Below are 20,358 nucleotides of genomic sequence, written 5' to 3' on the forward strand. Positions count from 1 at the left end.
CATCATGCCTATTACATACTTTTTGTTGCTGTTTTACGCTGTACAATTTATATTATATACAATTTTCATCTATCGCTACGATATCGAACAAAAAGTATAAAATTATACTTAATTTACTTTACTGCTATTTTCTTGATTCTGATGACATATCGATAAAAAAGTAATTCTGGACTATGGGCCGAACGAAATTTGAATTTTCGAAATGTTCGAAAATTCTCGTTAGCTCTGATTGTGTTTCAGGGACCATATATTTTTACTTGTGTTTCTTAAAAATGTTATGTAACGTTATGCCCTTTGGCTTCGAAAAAAAATTGCATAACGTTTAGTATTCGTACATATTGGACGGCTTAATACGTACTTTTTAGAAAATACAACATTTGAACTGCCTAAATCATATTAGGTGGCTCCGATCAATATTGATCTAAGCAATGACACCCACGGTCTTAAAGAAAGATCGGTTAATTTTGAGCTTTTATATTGGTCAATAAATAATAGCACTATAATGATTCTGATAGAAAATAACTGATTTGTGTGGAAGTGGAAGTTTTATCATGTAATTATTCCATCAAATTTAAGGTTCCCTTCGTTCAGATTGATAAATATAAATTTAAAAGTGGATGCAAAAATATTTTGAATACTTATTGAAATAAAGTTTATATTTAAGTTAACTAATTTAACTGATTCATCTCTCTTTTAAATTAAAAATCCCTTCTTAATATTTTTGAACCCTCAAATTGTTAACAATGTACAACGTAAATCACTATATTTATATATTTTCAATTTATAGTTAGCGTTAGCATATATTTTAGGTACTATGAAATATATGATGTATAGAATTGACAATCTAAGCTAATAATTACTAAATTACTTGAAGGTGACCTTTAATACATTTTTATCTATTAAAAATAATATTTTATTTAAGTGTTATTTGCGAAAAATAAAAGAAAGAATGGACAATTTAAAAGATAATTTATGCATGCTATAATGACACGAATAAACTGCCGCATGCCTGCATTTATAATACTTATTTAAAATAAATTACCTTTTCATTATTATTGTAATGAAAAATATAAACATTAAGTAACCGATGTTTACTTCGTATTAACATTAGAATTTGTCTGTGGCTATTGGCCACCCCTACTTAACTGGTGGTTGATGTTGGAAAATGGCAATACAGAGTGGAAGTAGAGTGCTTGAGCTGGTGTATAGAAATGCATTTTTCCGAATCTTTAAAATTATATTTTAAGTAATTTTAGTGAAAATTATTGTTATGTATAATAATGTTGTTAGAGATTTTCAAAATATTAAGTATAATTAATAGATATTAAGTCATTGACGGCTATTTTTATAACCTAAATTAGTCATCTAGTAAAGATAAATGAAGAGGTGACAAACGTTGTCAAGAATTACATTAGTATATATATAATTTTACATCAATAATGATACAACTAAGCACCTACTGTATTATTCTGTGATGATCTACGGCAGTGATATTATCAGGGATTTTTTTGGTAAGTGAAATTGAATCAGTATCCACTTACTATATGCTACAAAATTGTAGGTAACTCGTACACGCCCACAGTGATACATATACGAAAAGAAACATTAAATTTTCTAAGAACGTTCGTACTACAAAAAAAATATCATGTTAACAAAAATGAAATTAAAATTATTAAATAATTCGAGTCTTATTTCATATCAAGAATGTTAAAGAAAAAAAAGCAAAAGCACGAAGACTTAATCAATGTATATTAATTTAAAATATCAATTTTTAAATTGAGAAGGAGTGATTATAACTAGCTAAACCTCTTGATTTTTTTACATGAAAAATTAGACAGATTAATTGGAATTCACAAGAAAGTTACAACATTACAATTAAATTATCACCTTTTCAAAACTAGCTTTTGGAAGAACTGAAAATAAATTAATATTAACTATATTGTAATCAATAAACAAGTATGTCAAAACAACACTTATGAAATATTATTGCACTTTAAATTGCTCTAAATAAAAGCAGGACACTTAATTAAAAACATATCTTTTATATCAGTGATCTTTTTAACAGTTAGTAACTATAATAGTAATGTTAATTAAATAAAACCAATTTTTATCAGCTTAAAAGAGTTCTTAACAACTATCCAAATTACTTAAATTACTAAAATAGTAATGATATTTAAATAGCCTGCTTAAAATAAATTTAATTAAATTATAGTTTTGTTTTTAATAAAGACTGTTCAATATATTATTCCTACTGAAACAATAAAGTGACAACCAGTTTAATTAAACATAAAACATTGTTATATTCTATACTGTTAATAAACACAACTCATATAGCAAATTTCGACTTGAGTTATTAATAGTTAAACCTTTATATTTACTTCGACTTATTGAATTTCTTTTGCATAAATATGACATATATCAGAAAATATACATCTAATTAAAGTTATAATTACTATATAAATTTAGAAAATATTTTAATTGTGAATGTCATTATTTTATTATTAGTTACATCAACAAATTTAAGTTTTGTTCTAGTATCTATTGAGAACAGTAAGTAACAGCCTTTTAATATCCCACTGCTGGGCTAAGGCCTTCTCTCCCTTTTGAGGAGAAGGTTTGGAGCTTATTCCACCACGCTGCTCCAATGCGAGTTGGTAGAATACACATGTGGCAGAATTTCAATGAAAATAGACACATGCAGGTTTCCTCACGATGTTTTCCTTCACCGTCAAGCACAAGATGAATTATAAACACAAATTAAGCACATGGAAATTCAGTGGTGCTTGCCCGGGCTTGAACCCACGATCATCGGTTAAGATTCACGCGATCTAACCACTAGGCCATCTCGGCTTTTTAAGAAATTATAAAATTATTGAGAAATAAATTAAATTCATCATAGATTTAAGTTGTACACCAAAAAACAAATACAACACAGTTTTTTTTTAAGTCATTGATATTGATGAAATCTAGGAACAAGGGTATAGAACCAAAAACCATCTGTTTTAATAGTCTTGAATTTTAGTAAATATTCAATTATATTATAGCTGACTCTACTTAAGCTAAATTTTTTACCTTAGATATAGTGTTTAGTAAAGAAGACTGTCTAGTTTATTAAAAAAACAAATGATCTAAAAGTCTTATTGATTGTTGTAAGAATTCCATTTCAGAATGGAAGCTTTTTATCATTTTTGCAGCATAACGGAGCCGTCTGGTAAAATATTGAAACAATGCAAGTCAAATTCTGCTCTCAGACTACTTTTGTTCTTCGAATATAAAAAATATGTTCATGTTCATTTAGATTTTTAATAAAGATATAATATATGCAACTGTATATGTATATAATATCATTCAGAATCAATTTTTAATTATCTTGTAAAACAACTATTATATTTCTTATAAAAGGCTTAAACTTAATTAAAATATATTTTCATTTGATATTATGTATATAGTATTAATTATAACAACAAAAAATAATTACTCATAATTAAAAATAAATAAGTTTTGATGTATGTAATGATTGCATGAGTCCTGAGAACATCTCAGTTGTATGTGCTGAATAATTAATGAAGCATTTTCTACTTTCTTGAACATACTTGTTAGTAATCATTGTATACAGACTTCTCTATCCTCACAGTTATTATTAATATTTTTATATATTATCTTTAATTATGTTCTTCTTTCGTTAAATATGAATTAATTTAGTACTGAAATCAAATTCATAATGACATTTTCATTGCAGATATCTTATCAAAATTGTTCCAAAGTGACAACTGTGTTGCTGCTGTGATACCAAAACAGTTGGTAAGTTTGTTTTAATTTATAGTTTTAAAGAAGTTCACATGAATTTTTTTTTTTTTTCTAATATGGAAATAGAAATGATGAAAGAAACGTAATAAATTATTAAACTTAAGCTAATTAGTTATTCTGTACAAATTCTGTAAGGTATTATAAAAACAACACAAGAATGGCAGTAAATTCAATTGAACTAAATAAAAAGATATTAACATGAAGCAAATAAAATATAACACATTCGCTATTGTTAAATACAAATTGTACAAATTAAAATATTAATTTAATAAATGAATAAATTATCATAATAAAAAAAGGCGTAATGCCTTGTTTATATTTGCATTGTTCAATATTTTTTCCTTACAGTTTAAATATTAATTATTTAGTAAACAGCCGGTTTACTAATTAATTAACGTCAATATGTTGTCTTGAAGCTATAAAATGAGCCATTATTTAATAATTTGTTACACTTATACACTAGAGACTTTATAATAAATAATATAATAGTCCATTAACAAGTCCTTGCAATTACATTAAAAAATAATTTTTGCATTATTAATTCGTATTATAATAGTTTCTACTGAGTACCCATGAGATTATTACATGAGAGCACCTTACTTGTTACTTGTACACCTTAATATTACATTTATAAGCTCTATACCAAAATATATAATGTATTATAATATTATCACTAGCAATAGGTTAAAAATATGTTTACTGAATTAAGATTTTTTTAAGAAAAGTAAGATTGTATTTATACGTTTTAACTTAAATTGTGTGTAATAACAAATTGGTGGCAATGAATTAATTTTTTTTATTAAAAAAATTATACTAAAAACACAAATTTTAAATCAAAAATAGTTTCCCGTAAAATGTGCTTTTTATTATTACCTTTTTTTTTATATTCTTATCGTTAAAAAAAAATAACGACGTGTTGTTTATTATGTTAGGGGCTGCAATTAGTCCAGTAATTATTTATATATTTCTAATACCTGTTAGGGCTCTATCTTGGATATTGTTCAAAATCAATGTTTTGTTCCCATTCACTTAAATTGATAAAATAATAAAAGACAATGTTGAATTTTCACGTATAGATTATTAAGGACTTTAAAAAATACAATAACAACGATAATGATATTGCAAATATAAATAACGTAACATTTTTTTGTGACACGGAAATACGACGAAGGAAGCAAAATACGTTAAAACTTAAAATATACTTGTTCCCTTTCACTAAAAAAAGTAAAAATTATAATTAATATACATAATCTATATATGGTTCGTTATTGTCATGAAGGAATATAATAAAACGTTTATAGTTTCACAATTTTATTTACTAGATTTTGTATTCGAAAGGGCCTCCGGTCTATGTTTTGACTTAAATAAGCTAATGTTTTGTGAGTCAGATAAAGTATTTTTTACTACTTGTCCGTTTTCTTTCTTTCTTTTTTACTAGAACTTGGTTTAACTTTTAACTTAATATTTGTAATTGTTTATTTATTATTTCTTTAATATTTAGCCTTCTTTCATTTCATCCGGAAAAATATCCTAAGGGTCTATATATAAACTGGAACGTTAGGTTAAAATATCATCCATGTACGAAGGATTGAATAGGGCTTGTTAAGTTTTTCAAATCCATTCAGAGTCTGCTGTGTTGAAATTCTAAGACACCCAACCAAAAGTGTTGTCATGACAATAACAACAACTAAGAGATTCCGTCGTAACTTTTTTTCCTAAGTTCTGATAACAATTTCGCCGACATTAAATTTTTTGGTTAATCCAAAATGAATATCATATATATTTAAGATCTAGAGCAATGATATCGTGTTAATTCATGTCATAGTTTTTTCATCTATTATATGTATTAAGGATTTTTTTTTGCCTGATTAAGTGGTGACTCTCAAAAATATAGTAGCCTTTTTAGCAGCACAATTTTCCTTAAAAATATTTTTTTCAAAATGAAAACATACGTTTCAATACTATTTTTTAAATTATATTTAAACTTAACAATGACATATTGTTAACTAATAATAATGTCCTCCAAACGACGTGAGAGGATGTTTAAAAGTGTGTCCTTAATTATTTGAATTCAATAATTGTACTTTATTTCCAAACTAAATAATTCGGAGCAATATTTTTGGCAAAAAAAATTAAACCCTAAGGTTTGTAAGTATATGATGCCACACAAAAGTTGCTGCATATAAGCAATTAAATTAAACGATTTGGTTGCTTAAGAAAACGCTTGTCAAACTACGTTTACTGGTGTTGAGGTCATTATTTTTTTAAGTCTAGCAGGCGTCACGCGATAGCTTTAAGAATACTTTGTGACTTATCTAAGCTACGTCACTACATTATTAAAAAGGCGCATTTAATTTTCTGATTTCGTACCTGATCAATAGAATTCAGAGAGTTAATTTAAATGGAAAAATATATGGCTTCAACCAATGTCCTCGCAGTCCCTAAAAGATCTTGGTCCATCTTTCTTCCTCGTTTATAAAAATTACTTTATGTTTTAGGTAACAAACACGAAACGGCATTGTTTGCTAATGAGACTTAATTTTTAAAATAAAAATAAAAAAAATGAATCAATATACTATGACGACGTGAAATATATACGTGTTGTAACATAGCAAATTAGTTTACTAATTTAGGGTCAATGACTGTCTGTTACATAGTAAAAAAACAAAACGTATAAAATTCACTACTCTCAAAGCCGAGATGGCCTAGTGGTCAGAACGCGTGAATCTTAACCGATGATCGTAGGTTCAAACCCAGGCAAGCACCACTGAATTTTCATGTGCTTAACTTGTGTTTATAATTCATCTCGTGCTTGACGGTGAAGGAAAACATCGTGAGGAAACCTGCATGTGTCTAATTTCACTGAAATTCTGCCACATGTGTATTCCACCTACACGCATTGGAACAGCGTGGTGGAATAAGCTCCAAACCTTCTCCTCAAAAGGGAGAGGAGGCCTTAGCCCAGCAGTGGGACATTAACAGGCTGTTACTGTCACTCTCAATGTAAGGTAAATGAATGTACTCTTAAATGTCATTTAGCATTATTTAACATGAGTCGTTTTAGTAAATAATCCTTGAAACAGCAAATATACTAAGCTCCAATAGTATTGGGACTCTATATTAAAAGATCGACGAGTTGATTCAGCTCTGCAGCATTCGCGATAAAGAATAAAGACTTAAATGGTCTATGTGGCTTGCCTTTGCTTTAGTTTCATGTTTTTAGTTATTTCCACAGTATAATTTGTCTGGTGCTAATACAACTGATACAAATAATATCTTTGTTGTTTCTCTGCTTTACTCGTCTGATAAGCGCACAATTTAGAAGCGAGATAAATATTTATTAATTATATACAAATTATTTATTTTCCAATATATACTTTACAATGTACGTTCTTAAGATTATAAAATATTTTAAGACATTTGTGAAGAACTTACTTATAATACAAGTAGCAAGCTTAAACTTGTAACTTCTGTTACCCGAATTACATATAGTTGGTAACTTTTGTAGTGAAATGTATAAGCTTTTCAACAACAAGATTATGAGATCCTGATGAACTTTCAAAAATTCCAACTGAAAAATTTAAAATATCGTTAAGAAATGTTTGTTTTTAATGATATTGAAAAATAATGACGTTTTATATAATAATTCCGTTTCAAATGAATACGTTGTCATCGTTAATTACAATTTAAGTTAAGCAGGTGATTTTAAATTATAATCATATCGAATTATGTTTATAAAAATAATAAACATTTTATTATATTTTAAAATAAGTTACTGATTATTAACAATAAATATATAATAATTTATATTATCATAAAGGATTCACTAATCCTAAAATCTAAAAGTAAGATTAATTCCGTCCACACTAGACGTAATTAAGTCAAATTAAATTAAAGTTAAAACTGACTAGTACAAAATATATGTAGGCTATACAATAAATGTAAATAATATGTTTTAATAAATAGATAATAAATATAGTTTAATTTTAAGAACACACGCATAATCAAGGTCTGCGTTTAACAAGGCATGTGTCTTGTCCTAGATCAGTCTGTTCGATGTGTTACCTTATCAATTATCTATTAATTATACACTATTTTGCACTACCCTAGAACTTTGCAACTCGTATAAGTGTTAACTTGTCATTATTTAAAAAAAAAATTAGACCGAGGACATTGGTATTTGGTTTATATACAATAATAATTATTATAGATTTAACATTAATAAAGCCATTATAGATTCAAAATATTTTAAAAACAGTGTTATCAACATTATTCCAGAATATAATTAATGATAATAACAAAATGGTTTTTGAATGAATAGTCATTATTGATATCGACATCGAGATTCGAGACTAGTCGATGCTAATCAATTTATTATGCCTGAAAAACCATTATCTTTGTTTCATTAAAAAAAAAACAGTCATATAACCTAACAATGTCATGCCTTTTAAACAATGAAAAAAAATCAGATGATCAATTTTTAAGGTAAATTTATAACCTTACAAATTACTGCATGTTATTTATGTTCATATTTTACGTATATTCATGAAAAAAGATGTCAATGAATTTTAAGTATAAGATAAGTAATAGTGTCGTTCACACAGCGTACTTTATTTTGGTCAAGCAAGTTACTCTGTGACGTCTATTAAGTGAAGCAAACGAGTGACTGGTGGCTGTGTCTTGTTCGACGTAAACTAAGCGAGTCAGTTTAAGAGCTCGCTTCAGTCGCTGCTGTTCGCACCGCCGCACAAGCGCTTACCACTCGCGTTTGCCCATTGGCGAGCATAAGACGATACGCGAAAGTTGACACGCGTATTTTATTTTGTATTCTGTCGCACACACAGCCGTTTTGAAAGGACTCAATATCCTTTCGTACTGATTTATGTAAGTATTACTGTACTTTAATAGTTTATTACGATCATTATTTTCATTTATACTATATATTTATTAATTTTACACATTCCGATTAAGAGTTGTCTAATCCGTTGCTTAATTACAAAAGTATGCAATCTATTGCAATAAATTTATTTTTGTATTGCTTCGATTTTTTTTATTACTTCTCTTTTGCTACTGATCTTTGGTGTATAATTACGTAAATATTTATAATGTTTAAATACAATTTAATTATCTTTCTTTAATAAAAAAGTAAAATTATAAATATTTAGTGAATATAATTATTGAGATTTATTAATAAATTTAAAGAAGTAATTATAATTAGCGTTATAAAAATAAATTATACATGTACAAAAAATACATAAGTACATGATATTTAAAATTTAAAGACGATAATACACCATTTATTCTGTGGACTTGTGGTTTACCGCTTATTTCCTTAAATAAATTATGTTAAGCTTATTTGTTATTGTTGTTAATATTGCTTAAAATTGTAAAATATATTACAGGCTAGTAAATATATCTCCATGTAACTTTGATAATAATTCATAATGTTAAATGCGTGAAAACTTGTCTATAATGATACACAATGTGTTGTTTTGAAGAATCGTGCTATTTATTGTTTATTTCTAAAGAAAAAACGACGAAAATGAATATTCATTAAATAAATAATATATATTTTATTTATTATTTAATGATTATGAATCCAACGTGGAAATCCTTGGGGGAGGCCTTTGTCCAGCAGTGGACGTCTTTCGGCTGGTGATGATGATGATGATGATTATGAATAATATAAAATTTGTCGATTTAATTTTGAATTATTAAAAAGGGAGAAATTCTTGCCTACAGTTGATACATACTTTTATAAAAATCTGATATTTATTTCAACAATGAAATGTAATATTTCATTTACGTATTAGACCATATATTATTCCTTACTAATATTTTTTTTATAATATGATTGATATCATATATTTAATAAAATGTTTTTCATACTAAATGAATCTGTATACTATCTGCGTGTTTGTTTGAAACTTTGTACGCGCTATTTTTTATTTTATGAAAATCCTTCGTTGAGTTCGTTTAAGAATACGCTTTTACTGATGTTGATATTTATCACGGGTTCAGAAAAATAAACAACCACAGATCTCATTAAAAACTGAAAAAAAAACTAGATAATTCTAAAATAAAAAACGATAAGTAATTCAATTCCAAAGAAGTTCCTGCTATCCTCCAAAAATTAGTATTTTATATTATTGTTTGTTGAAGGAACTACTAATTATAACACTGACTCTTTTGTCGTTTAGACTTCCAGGATGCAGAACTCTTGGATTCTTTTTTATAATCGTCTTTTATAAAAAAAGTACATTTTTTTTTGACAAGGGAATCCCGAGTTACAAAGGCTAAAATACGTAACCCGATAAATAAACCAGTAGCTATCGATATGATAAAAATATATAGAAGCGTTTGTTATACTATATTGTAGTTAATAAACAAGGAATATAATTAAAACGTAACTTATTAGTGTAGTTTGTGTGACCAACAATTAGTATGGTTTCAAATTGTTTGCTATCTTTATATTTTTACTCCTATGTACATACCCAAAGTTACAAAAAACTCAATGTAAGTAAAATATATCGTAACTTGCATTCTTTCATAGTTTTTTCTTGAAACGCTCATGAATAATTGTTTATTCATCAAATTACATAACAACAGCGAAGGTTTCTTAATTGGCCATCATCGCTGTATATCGATTTTATAAACGGTTGGGCAACCCCAACGTAACCAATAGCTCCAAACAATATGACAAAGTTTGTGCCACAGACGTTTTTTAAATACAAATATTGAAAAAAATTCGCTTTCGTTGTAAGTAAAACAAAACATTGTTGCTATTTTCATTGTATGCTAATTAATGTATTTATATTACCTAGTAAAAGTTTAATATATATTTACAAGTTTTAATTTAAATAAATTATTTAAAGTATAAAAAATGTTAAAGAGTAGCTGTTAATGTCTTTAGTTCCTAAAATATAGTAAGTCCATTTAACTCTATTGTTCGTATATGTATCTAAATATGAATTAAATATAATATAAATAATTGCTACTAATACAGCGAGTTTTAGATACAAAATTAAATGTTAAATAATAAAATCAAATTTTAAATATTAAATTTTTGACATATATTAATGCTATAATTGCGTATCGGAAATAATACACTGATGATTAAATTTGCACAATTCTAGTCCGAGTTTGCCGGAGTCGACGTCTATTCATGCCTTTATACTGTACGGCCTCGTTTAGTATGAGAGGCTTTTCTTTAGCATGAAACAGTATGAAGTTTTTAAAGAATCGCGTCGGTTACAATTTTCATTGTTTAAAATCCTGCATTCAATAAAACATTTCGAAGAGCATTTTTATATAAGTATTCGCGACAAAATGTACAGCATTCTAAATTAGGCGTTGTCTGCCTATACTATGATGCATGTGGTATAAAGTACACGTGACATTGATTTACGTAAATTATCTTCTTCTTCTTCTTCTGCCTAGCGTTTTCCCGGCCTAGTAACGGCCTAGTATGTCTCCACTTTGCCCGATCTAAAGCGTCCTCCTTAGTGAGATCGTTGTCTCTCATATCGTGAGATCATGAGAGCCAGCGCTTCTTGGGCCTGCCGCCGGATCTAGGGCCTTCGACAACAAAATGTTAAAAAAAATTATTAATAATATTGCATATTAATTTCTTGTTATTTATTGTTTCATATTAATAATAATAATTAGTACTAATTATAATAAAAACGAACGTTTTATTTTTAGCAATTTATAAAAAAATGTACATATTTATATGAGCAGGCGCAATGCAGGTAATCATTTAAAAAAAATTTAAACAGATATATTTTACTACTTGAAACATTTTTTTAAAACAATTCCGCTTCATGGAATAAAACACGATGCTTCCGTATATTCATTCCGCCATATTGATTAGTACCATAAGGGAATGTCTTCTATATATATGGTAATAAATACAAAAAATGTGTAGGTTTGAATTTTTCTATATAATTATACTACATTGAAACCAGTGTCGTTCAATTAACTCCCAATTTCGGACCCTTACGTAAAAAGAAACACGTTACACAGACGAATTTATTCACATTTAAAAGTATATAAAATATTGTATAACCTTAATATAAATCTGAACATTTATTGGTTTACTAGTTGCTTATGATTTATGTTCAGATAAAAAGATCGCCAGCCTGAACATATATGAGAGTTATTGAAAAATATTTATATTTAATGTAGTGAAATCCTTTTGTAATAAGTATTTAAATAATTCTATAATAATGCAATTTTTAAACTGTACTAAATTTTATTTTACGGAGTTTTGTCCTACGTCAGTCCCAGTCTGTACTAAATTTGTAATTCTAGAGTTCGAAAAGAAGGTTAATTATGTTATATGTTTTACTTTTAATCGAGTAATGTTAATGTCTAAAATGTAGTTTAATGTTATTATAATATTGCGTAAAATTATTTAAAATTCACCACTTATTTTTTTAAAAAAATATCGTCTGTTTACTTTTTTTTATATTATATAAAATGCATTTTACGAACCACAAATTTAATGCTTCGTAAAATTTTCTAGCTTTACACCTCTAAACACAATTAACAATGTTAAAGGGAATTCTTGAACTTATTCATTTCCCACTTTCAACAAATATTTTGCTTTGCCAAATTTGTAAACCGTATTATTATAGTTACTGATATAACTCTCTGTTAAAACACGAATCGATAGACGATATCACATCGAAATCTTAACTATAAAAATACCGTACAAGATAGCAATGATATTCTGACTTAACTCATATAATTTAATCGTACACAACAAATTCAATGATTATTTTTCCAATTATTATTATTTTAAAAATGTATTAGTTACTAGATAATAAACGAAGATGTTCACGGAACACCTTATACAAAGTATATTTTCCTTTTACGAAACATACTATCGCAACTTCAGCCCGTGAATAAGCATTACAAATTTGCACAATCATTTTAATTTTTCTTTCTAAAACTAAAAGTTGATGAAATAATTTTCAGGTGCAATATTAAATGTGATGCTCTGGTTGGTGTTCACCTGCAGCAATAGTGTAATTTTATTTCAAGGAATAAATAAGCAACTAATCGTATTTTGACGCACGTAACATGTGTAACGCAATGTTTGAGAACGTTCTATGGGATGGACCTCGTGTAGTGGGGTGCGACACTGTGGCAGTAGGTCAGTGGTTCCGCAGGGCACAAGCGCGGGCAGCCGGTGCTGTGTGCGTGTGCTCTGGCGCAACGTCCTTACGTAAAGCATGCGCGCCACACCGCGATTCTGCGCCCGCGCAAGTCGTACTCGACTACTGCGGTGAAAGTTGTGGCTTCAGAGGCGATTCGACGCGAAATACTGTCACCTGTTCTTTACTACTACGGTTTTATAAAAATTGCGCGATTTCGGCGACCTCATTACATAATCGAAATAATGTTTAATGTGATAATTACTTGTAAACAGTAATTAAACGTCTATCGACGTTCAAAACGGTTAACTAGATCAATCCGTCGGCGATTTTAAGCTGATGGTAGAGACACGAGATCAACTTAGCAAGTGCTGATTTTATGTCAAGGTCGCATGACATTCGATTGTATAAGAGTTTGGGTTATTCATATCTGTATTCAATTCCAACGACAAATTGTGTGTGTGTATCTTTTATGTTAACAATAAACAAGTGTATAGCATTGTGTGTAAACGAACTCCTACCTTGAATTTAAAATATATTTTGGCGTGCGAAATTTTCGATTGATGATTTAAGAAAAAAAATAACATATTAACTTTTTATAAATTTAAAATTGGAATATATATGTGGATAGAAAAGTTATTCGAAAATCGTGAAAGATGAATGTTTATGATAATATTTAGTTAGCTTGAGCGTAATTCCTAGAATGCAACAATGTGATACGCAAGATTAATAGTGCTCGACTATTTCTATCAACAACGTCTTCTATTTCCTCGCGATTGTCGATGTTATGTTATACAATTCAAGGAACGTGACAATAGCACGAAAGTATATAAAACGTTATAAGAAACAAACGTGCTGAATTTGCTTACACGTAAAATATGTCATGTTGAAACATCAATGTATTAACATATAAATCATTATCAACTTATCAATGCACAGATAATGTATTATCGCGCGTGTTTCCTAAAAATCGGTTAAACTTGGCAAATAATCACGCCCCCCTTTCTCTTGATATCGCAATGTTGCATGACGTAATTGCCGGAATTCTTTAAATCGCTCATTCCATATGCGATATTCACAATTAATCTAAAACGGATAATTTTTAAGGACGGCGCTTGAATATAACCTTACGCTTCCGTTGTACAAACGTTTATTTACGCGTTGTTAATCTATATACAGGTGAATATATGTATATATATAAATGCAATGTAGACATTCCGCATCTGCGAATGTCTTTATTCGTATACATTATGTTAGTAGTGAAACCGTGTCTTACGTGAGAATGTAAGAATGATAATTCAGAAAGTAGGCTGATATCGATGATACAAGTAATCTTGTGTTAACTTACGTAATCATAACCATTACATTGATTCATTAATTCTAGACACCTAAATTGACAAATTTATACAAACAAATAAGGATTTTTCTTTAATATAATATCTTTATATTGTAACTGGTTGATGATTCCTTATTGTTATTTTCATTGATATGTTAACAATCAAATCGAATTATATAAAAAAAAAAAACAACTTCTCATCATTATCTATATAATTATCTTAATAACATTTAATCATCATAACAATCGTTTGATTGGTTCTATATATACATATGTATGTCTAACTGCTTTTAAATGAGTTCTTATATCTTATGTTAAATAGACGTAAAATAATTATGAAAATATTTTATAGAGTAGAATAATTATATTTTTGGCATATTTTTCCCTTCACATGATAATATATAAAAGCGATCATTAATGAAAAAAAAGTAAATTCATTGAACAAGGTGCACGTGCCGAATAATCGCCACTCCATGGCGGCAACGAATAGCCATTTAGTCACGAACGCTTCGTCATGTGCCACACCACGCCTTTATGTTTACTGGCCTAATTAAAATACCATGTCACTTGTACTCAGTTTCACTATATAACAGTAACATTTTTGTTGTTCCAGATATAATTAGTCGATAGTAAAAACAATCCAAAGATGGAGAGTGTCTACAGTTGGTACAAGGACCTCATGGACAACAGGGGAGGTAAGTTTTGTAACTTTAAGAAATATTTAATGACGTCTTACGTTTAATGACGATCAGCTGTGATCGCGTGACTAACTAAATTTCATATCGATAATTTATCGCTTAGGTAAAATAAAAGGTATTTGAATAAAATAACCTTTTATTTATTAACAAATCCAGAATGCATTTATATAGTAATAAAAAAATTTAATATTTTATTAAATTTATTTAAAAAAAAAACGACCATATGTGTTGGATATTTAGCAGTCTCTTCGCATCTCTAGAATCCACTCTTGTAGCGGCATAATCAAAGAGGTTTGAAGGCTCTGTATATCGTGAGCGGAGGGTTCTCTGTTGAACTCTTCATTTTCTTAATAGTGAAAGAAAGACACAAATTTAAACAGTAAAAATAGTTACAAAAAAAAAAACCATTTTCTTGTATGGTTTAGTCGATTGCATGATAATTAGATCCAAATCTGTTTTTCTATAAAGCAAAATTATAATAATGATATTATGTGAGTCGAGTAATTGTTATGCGACGTCACTCTCTGACTGTCTCGTTGGTGTAGTGGCTAGACATAAGGCCGCAGATCCTGTTTCAAATCCCGGGTAGGGCCAATATAAAGTTATTGGGTTTTCTACCGAAAAAGATTCTCAGTAGTATCCTGGAGAAGTTGAAAGTAAGTACACTCCCGTGCCTCGGAAAGCACGTAAAGCCTTTGGTCCTGTGCCTGAACTTTTACCGGTCGTGTCGGATTGCCGACCTATGGGAATATGAGAGTGAGGGAATAGACAGTGCATCTATGTTTTTTCGCATACATTTGTGCACTATAATGTGTCCTGCGCAATTGACTAACGACTCTTGAAATTGGCCGCCGTGGCCGAAATCGATCGTGAAGCCACACACACACACACATGCGACGTAATTTTCGCTTATATAGGCTTTTAAGCGATATTACACATTCCGATCAACTCTCATACTTTTTATCTATCGGAACTTGTTTCAATACTCCTAATATATAATGGGGACCTAAAAGTAACTATCGCAATCGTATCGAAACATAATCGTTGTCATTTAACCGTTTTCTAATTCTACTAACACAACGATCCAGCTGCGGTTCGGTCGAATTTGGATCGGAATAGAATCAGGAACTTATAAATTAGTGGAATTGATAAACATATTATTATCTGTGATAATTTAAATTGAAAGGGATAAATAAGGAAAACTTAAAAAATAATATAAAATATTCTTATTTTACAAAACGCTTAAAAATAAATAAAATATTTAATAAAAATTAACACATTGTATCCGCACAATCATTTATATAATTATTTTTATAAAATACCTGTTAATTGTACTCAAAACATGGCGTGCAAACAAACATTAAAAACATCAACGGCCGATCACCTTTGCTGATTTGGTTTAATATGAAATCAACTTTTCTTCATTTTCAGAATTTAAGGTTAACACTCTAGTTTTAATAAAAAAAATGGTTTTTTATATGATACAATCATTCAAATACTATTCACATAGCATTTGTAGGCAATATTAAGCCGTATCGTGTTTACACGACCAAGTCGTAATAAGCGAGAGTAAATGACCTCTTTTGAGCTCACAAGTTTAACACTATATCAAAATTATGCCCTTTTTTCTTGTCGCAAATTCATTAGACATTCCAATTATGTAAAATATTAGAAAAATGACGCGTTATTAAAAATCAATTTCTGAACGTCACTGTCCAAAAACGTTTAAATTATAGAATTTTCAGAATCCTTATCTTGAACTAATTTGCTGATGTTGTTACGTTATTGAATAAATTACAAATGAAAATTAATCTGTCATTGATTTTACATAAGTTCAAGAATATTTAACGCGGAAGTTGATTCTTCACTGGCATTGATACCTCGTCTCGATCTCGTAATTTTAATTGATATACCACATTTTTGAGGTCTTTACAAACAAAACAAATAAATTAACTTATTCAACAGAAGCGTCTATATACTATTTTTTTATTTGCGCAATTATTTATTTTAAAGTTATGTTTATTAGTTTCCATGAAAACCGCAGTGGAAAATGTGAATGTTAAACATAATAATAAAACATAAGGATACATATTTTATAGATTACATACACAATTTCTCATTATCAGTAGCGCTATATGTATTTTTAAAATTTTACTTGGTATAATTAAGATACTCTTTGGATAAAATCATAATAACGTGTTTTCTTGGCAACCACACTTACATTTAATAGGATAAATTTGGTAACATCGTCGTTGAAGTAGTTTGAGCCGGCAATAGACTTCGAGCTCACCAGTTAGAGATTTGCTCAACGACGTTACGTAAAGTATTACAAAGTGATCCACTAGGGCATAACTCCGCAGCTATGCCATCTCCGGCTATCGTTATGTCAGCGATTATTCGTAGCCTAAGTTAATTTTCACCTTGCCCGTGAATTCCACTCATTAAATCGAAGTTTGAACAGTTTGACAGCATCCACTGTGATTGTATTTATTTCAAAATATCAACTTATGACCAATGAAATGTATAATTGTGACATTTGGTCACCATATAAGTGTTAATATTTTTAATAAAGTCGTTGAAAACAATTCTATCAATAATTGAGTAAAAAAAGTTAGTGATGTAATGTATACGTTTAACAGGAACTCGACAACGTATTCCGTAAACAACTCAACGCTTATGACGTATTTTGACACTTAAAACCTCGTTTACTCTTGAAGCACGGTATGCTTATGAAAATGTTAATATTTATTTATAATTCAGTAAAGTGGCGATTGACATTGTACCTTATAAATACATTGCGATATTATAATAAATGAAAATTAGCAATTAATAGTTGGAGGCGTTACTACAAAATATCATAGATAATAATTAATAGTAAGCAAGGCAAAACCCAGCATGATATGCAAAATAATACTTTTTTTGTAAACAGTTATATACAATACGTTGAAGGCATTATCCCAGAAACCTTCACTCAAGTGCCAACAACTGCCCAAAGATTCATCTCAATCGGACAGACGACTCGCGAATGTAAATAATACAAATCAAAGAACAAGCTTACCGAATCATATTTTTACTTTTTTTAATCAATTACATGATTTTGATAATAATATCATTAAAAAACAATTATAAACACAAAATTATAACAAGCAATATAGTTTTTTTTTCTAGAAATGGTTATTGAGAATATTCCAAGGATACGGATTTATGACATTTTAATACTATGGTTTTACCAAAAGAACGACATTGTACCCTTTTCGGTATAATGTTTGCAAATTAAAAAATCCCCTTAAGGTGCCAGCTATTCGTCATAAATGTCGTTAACCTCGCTTATTTCGCTTTAACTATATTCGTGACCTGTTAAGTGACTAAAGGTTGGTCATAATTTAATTAAAAAAAATTGGTATAATTATCACATTATATTTGATTATGATAAATGTATAAATACATATATCACATTTGATTACCACAATATACATATCACAAGAGAAATGTGGCAGTTAAATTATTTTGCGCACACCCTTAAATTGTAACGGGCTAATGTTAAAGTTAATAAATATGTGATAATTCACGAAAACCACGAGATAGATACTAAATATTAGCTAATAGTCTCTTTATTTTTGTGACAACCAATAACCCTATTATCTTTATGTTGCGAATTCGTGAAACAGGTTTAAACTGGTATATGTCTGTGTCAGGATTATGTTTGCGAATTAGAATAATAAAACTCGTTATATTAATTACCGTTATGTGAATAATTCTGGGTTTTTCTTACAAAATCTTAAATATAAAACATATTAGACTAATTAGTCACTTTTACCAATATCGACTAGAATGAGGCGAAAACATACAGAACGATTATATAATAATTTATTTAAATGTAAACTGTAGCAACCTCCGTCTTTAGTAAAAATAATAAAAATAAAATAATAAAAGTTAAAGCAAACGTAAATAAATTGAAGATTTATTGACTACATTAAAGCATTGAAAAAAAAATGTGTTGTTACTTTGAAGTGTGCTTAAAGTTTTGACGTCAGTTAGATTGAAAATAATGCTTTAAACTGGATATTTTAAATTTAAAAAACTTATATTTCAGTCACAAAAACAACATTTTTTTTTTTCAACGCAAAGGGTTTCGTGATTTTTGACATTCCCTATTCACACTAAAGTAAAAAAAAATACACGTCATGGTTAAAATTTATGTATTTTGGGGTAATGTCCTAAACCATTTAAAAGCTATCCTTATACAAACGATAAACTGGGTCGAGCATGCTTCTATGTATCTTGTCGCAAATTAAACCGGACAATGCTCCATTGAAACCGGAAAACGCTGCTGGTACTCGCAACATGGCAACGATTTTATAAATTAAAACTGCCTGATCAAGCCTATCGACTCCCTCGATACTCCCTTGCCTTGTGCTTACTATTAACACAGTGATCACAGGAATGGCATTGTGACATCGAGTTTAACTCTTATTTTGGTTTTCCATCGGCTTAGCTTGTAAAAGCCACAAGCATACAAATATAATAACTTAACGATGTTTGTTCTTGAATGTCTAAGCTCGCACGGCTGGACGGATTATTAAAAAAAATATTAACAAAGAAAGAATATAATTATTGATATTAATGTTCGATGAATTCGTAAACGAATATCTTATATTTAAACGTAATTTTGTTACAGATCCCCGTGTTAAGGATTGGCCGATGATGTCCTCGCCTTGGCCGACTCTAGCTGCTTGTCTGTGCTACGCGGTGTGTGCGAGAAAAATTGGACCCACGCTTATGGCTAATAGGAAACCATTCGAACTAAGAAGCGTACTCATAGTTTATAACCTGGCGCAGACCATATTCAGTGCCTGGATATTTTATGAGGTAACCTTTGTTCTATATATTATATCGAGTAATCAAATATAGCGCCGAATACACTGATTGGTTTATTGTTGTCGGGTTTCCCACATTGACGTAACAGTAACATGTCTTGGTATATTTAAAAATGAACATTAAATTGTGGTCGTTTATAAAAAACATGTCTCATTATTGAGATCACTAGTCAAAGAAATATTGGATGTTTCATGCACAAATAATAACAGATATTTTACAAACATTGTTATTTATTGTATTTATTGTATTTGTCAAACATTGTTATTTATTGTAAAATATTTTTTAAATATCGTTTTCAATGGTACTAAATAAATGTGTAGTTTATACTTTAAACTTCCTTAGGCTTAACGCTTACCGCCCTACCCCGTACCGTAGTTGCGGGCCGAAGCTAGTTTTTTACTATTTTCAAAAGCTTGAGTCATACTTACGATCAGTCTATCGCTTAACCAGACACAGCCCTTATCCCACATAAATTTAC

The 20,358-nt window shown here is 29.0% G+C and overlaps 1 protein-coding gene across 3 annotated transcripts in view; it reads left to right on the forward strand.

Moving 5' to 3' along the window:
- The first annotated feature begins 1,164 nt into the window (after positions 1-1,164).
- Positions 1,165-20,358, forward strand: part of LOC126768762 (elongation of very long chain fatty acids protein AAEL008004) — a 31,471-nt gene continuing 12,277 nt past the window's right edge. The window contains exons 1-4 of one of the 3 annotated variants that reach the window (XM_050487053.1): positions 1,165-1,511; positions 3,740-3,801; positions 14,918-14,999; positions 19,681-19,871. In XM_050487053.1, the coding sequence (XP_050343010.1) occupies positions 14,951-14,999; positions 19,681-19,871 (240 nt within the window). In that variant the 5' untranslated portion in view covers positions 1,165-1,511; positions 3,740-3,801; positions 14,918-14,950. Of the gene's footprint in view, positions 1,512-3,739; positions 3,802-8,273; positions 8,293-8,468; positions 8,692-14,917; positions 15,000-19,680; positions 19,872-20,358 lie in introns of those variants that run through there. The other 2 variants (XM_050487054.1, XM_050487052.1) reach the window with 2 other exon arrangements.

The sequence above is a fragment of the Nymphalis io genome, chromosome 5 (genome assembly GCF_905147045.1).
Source record: "Nymphalis io chromosome 5, ilAglIoxx1.1, whole genome shotgun sequence".
NCBI lineage: Eukaryota > Metazoa > Arthropoda > Insecta > Lepidoptera > Nymphalidae > Nymphalis > Nymphalis io.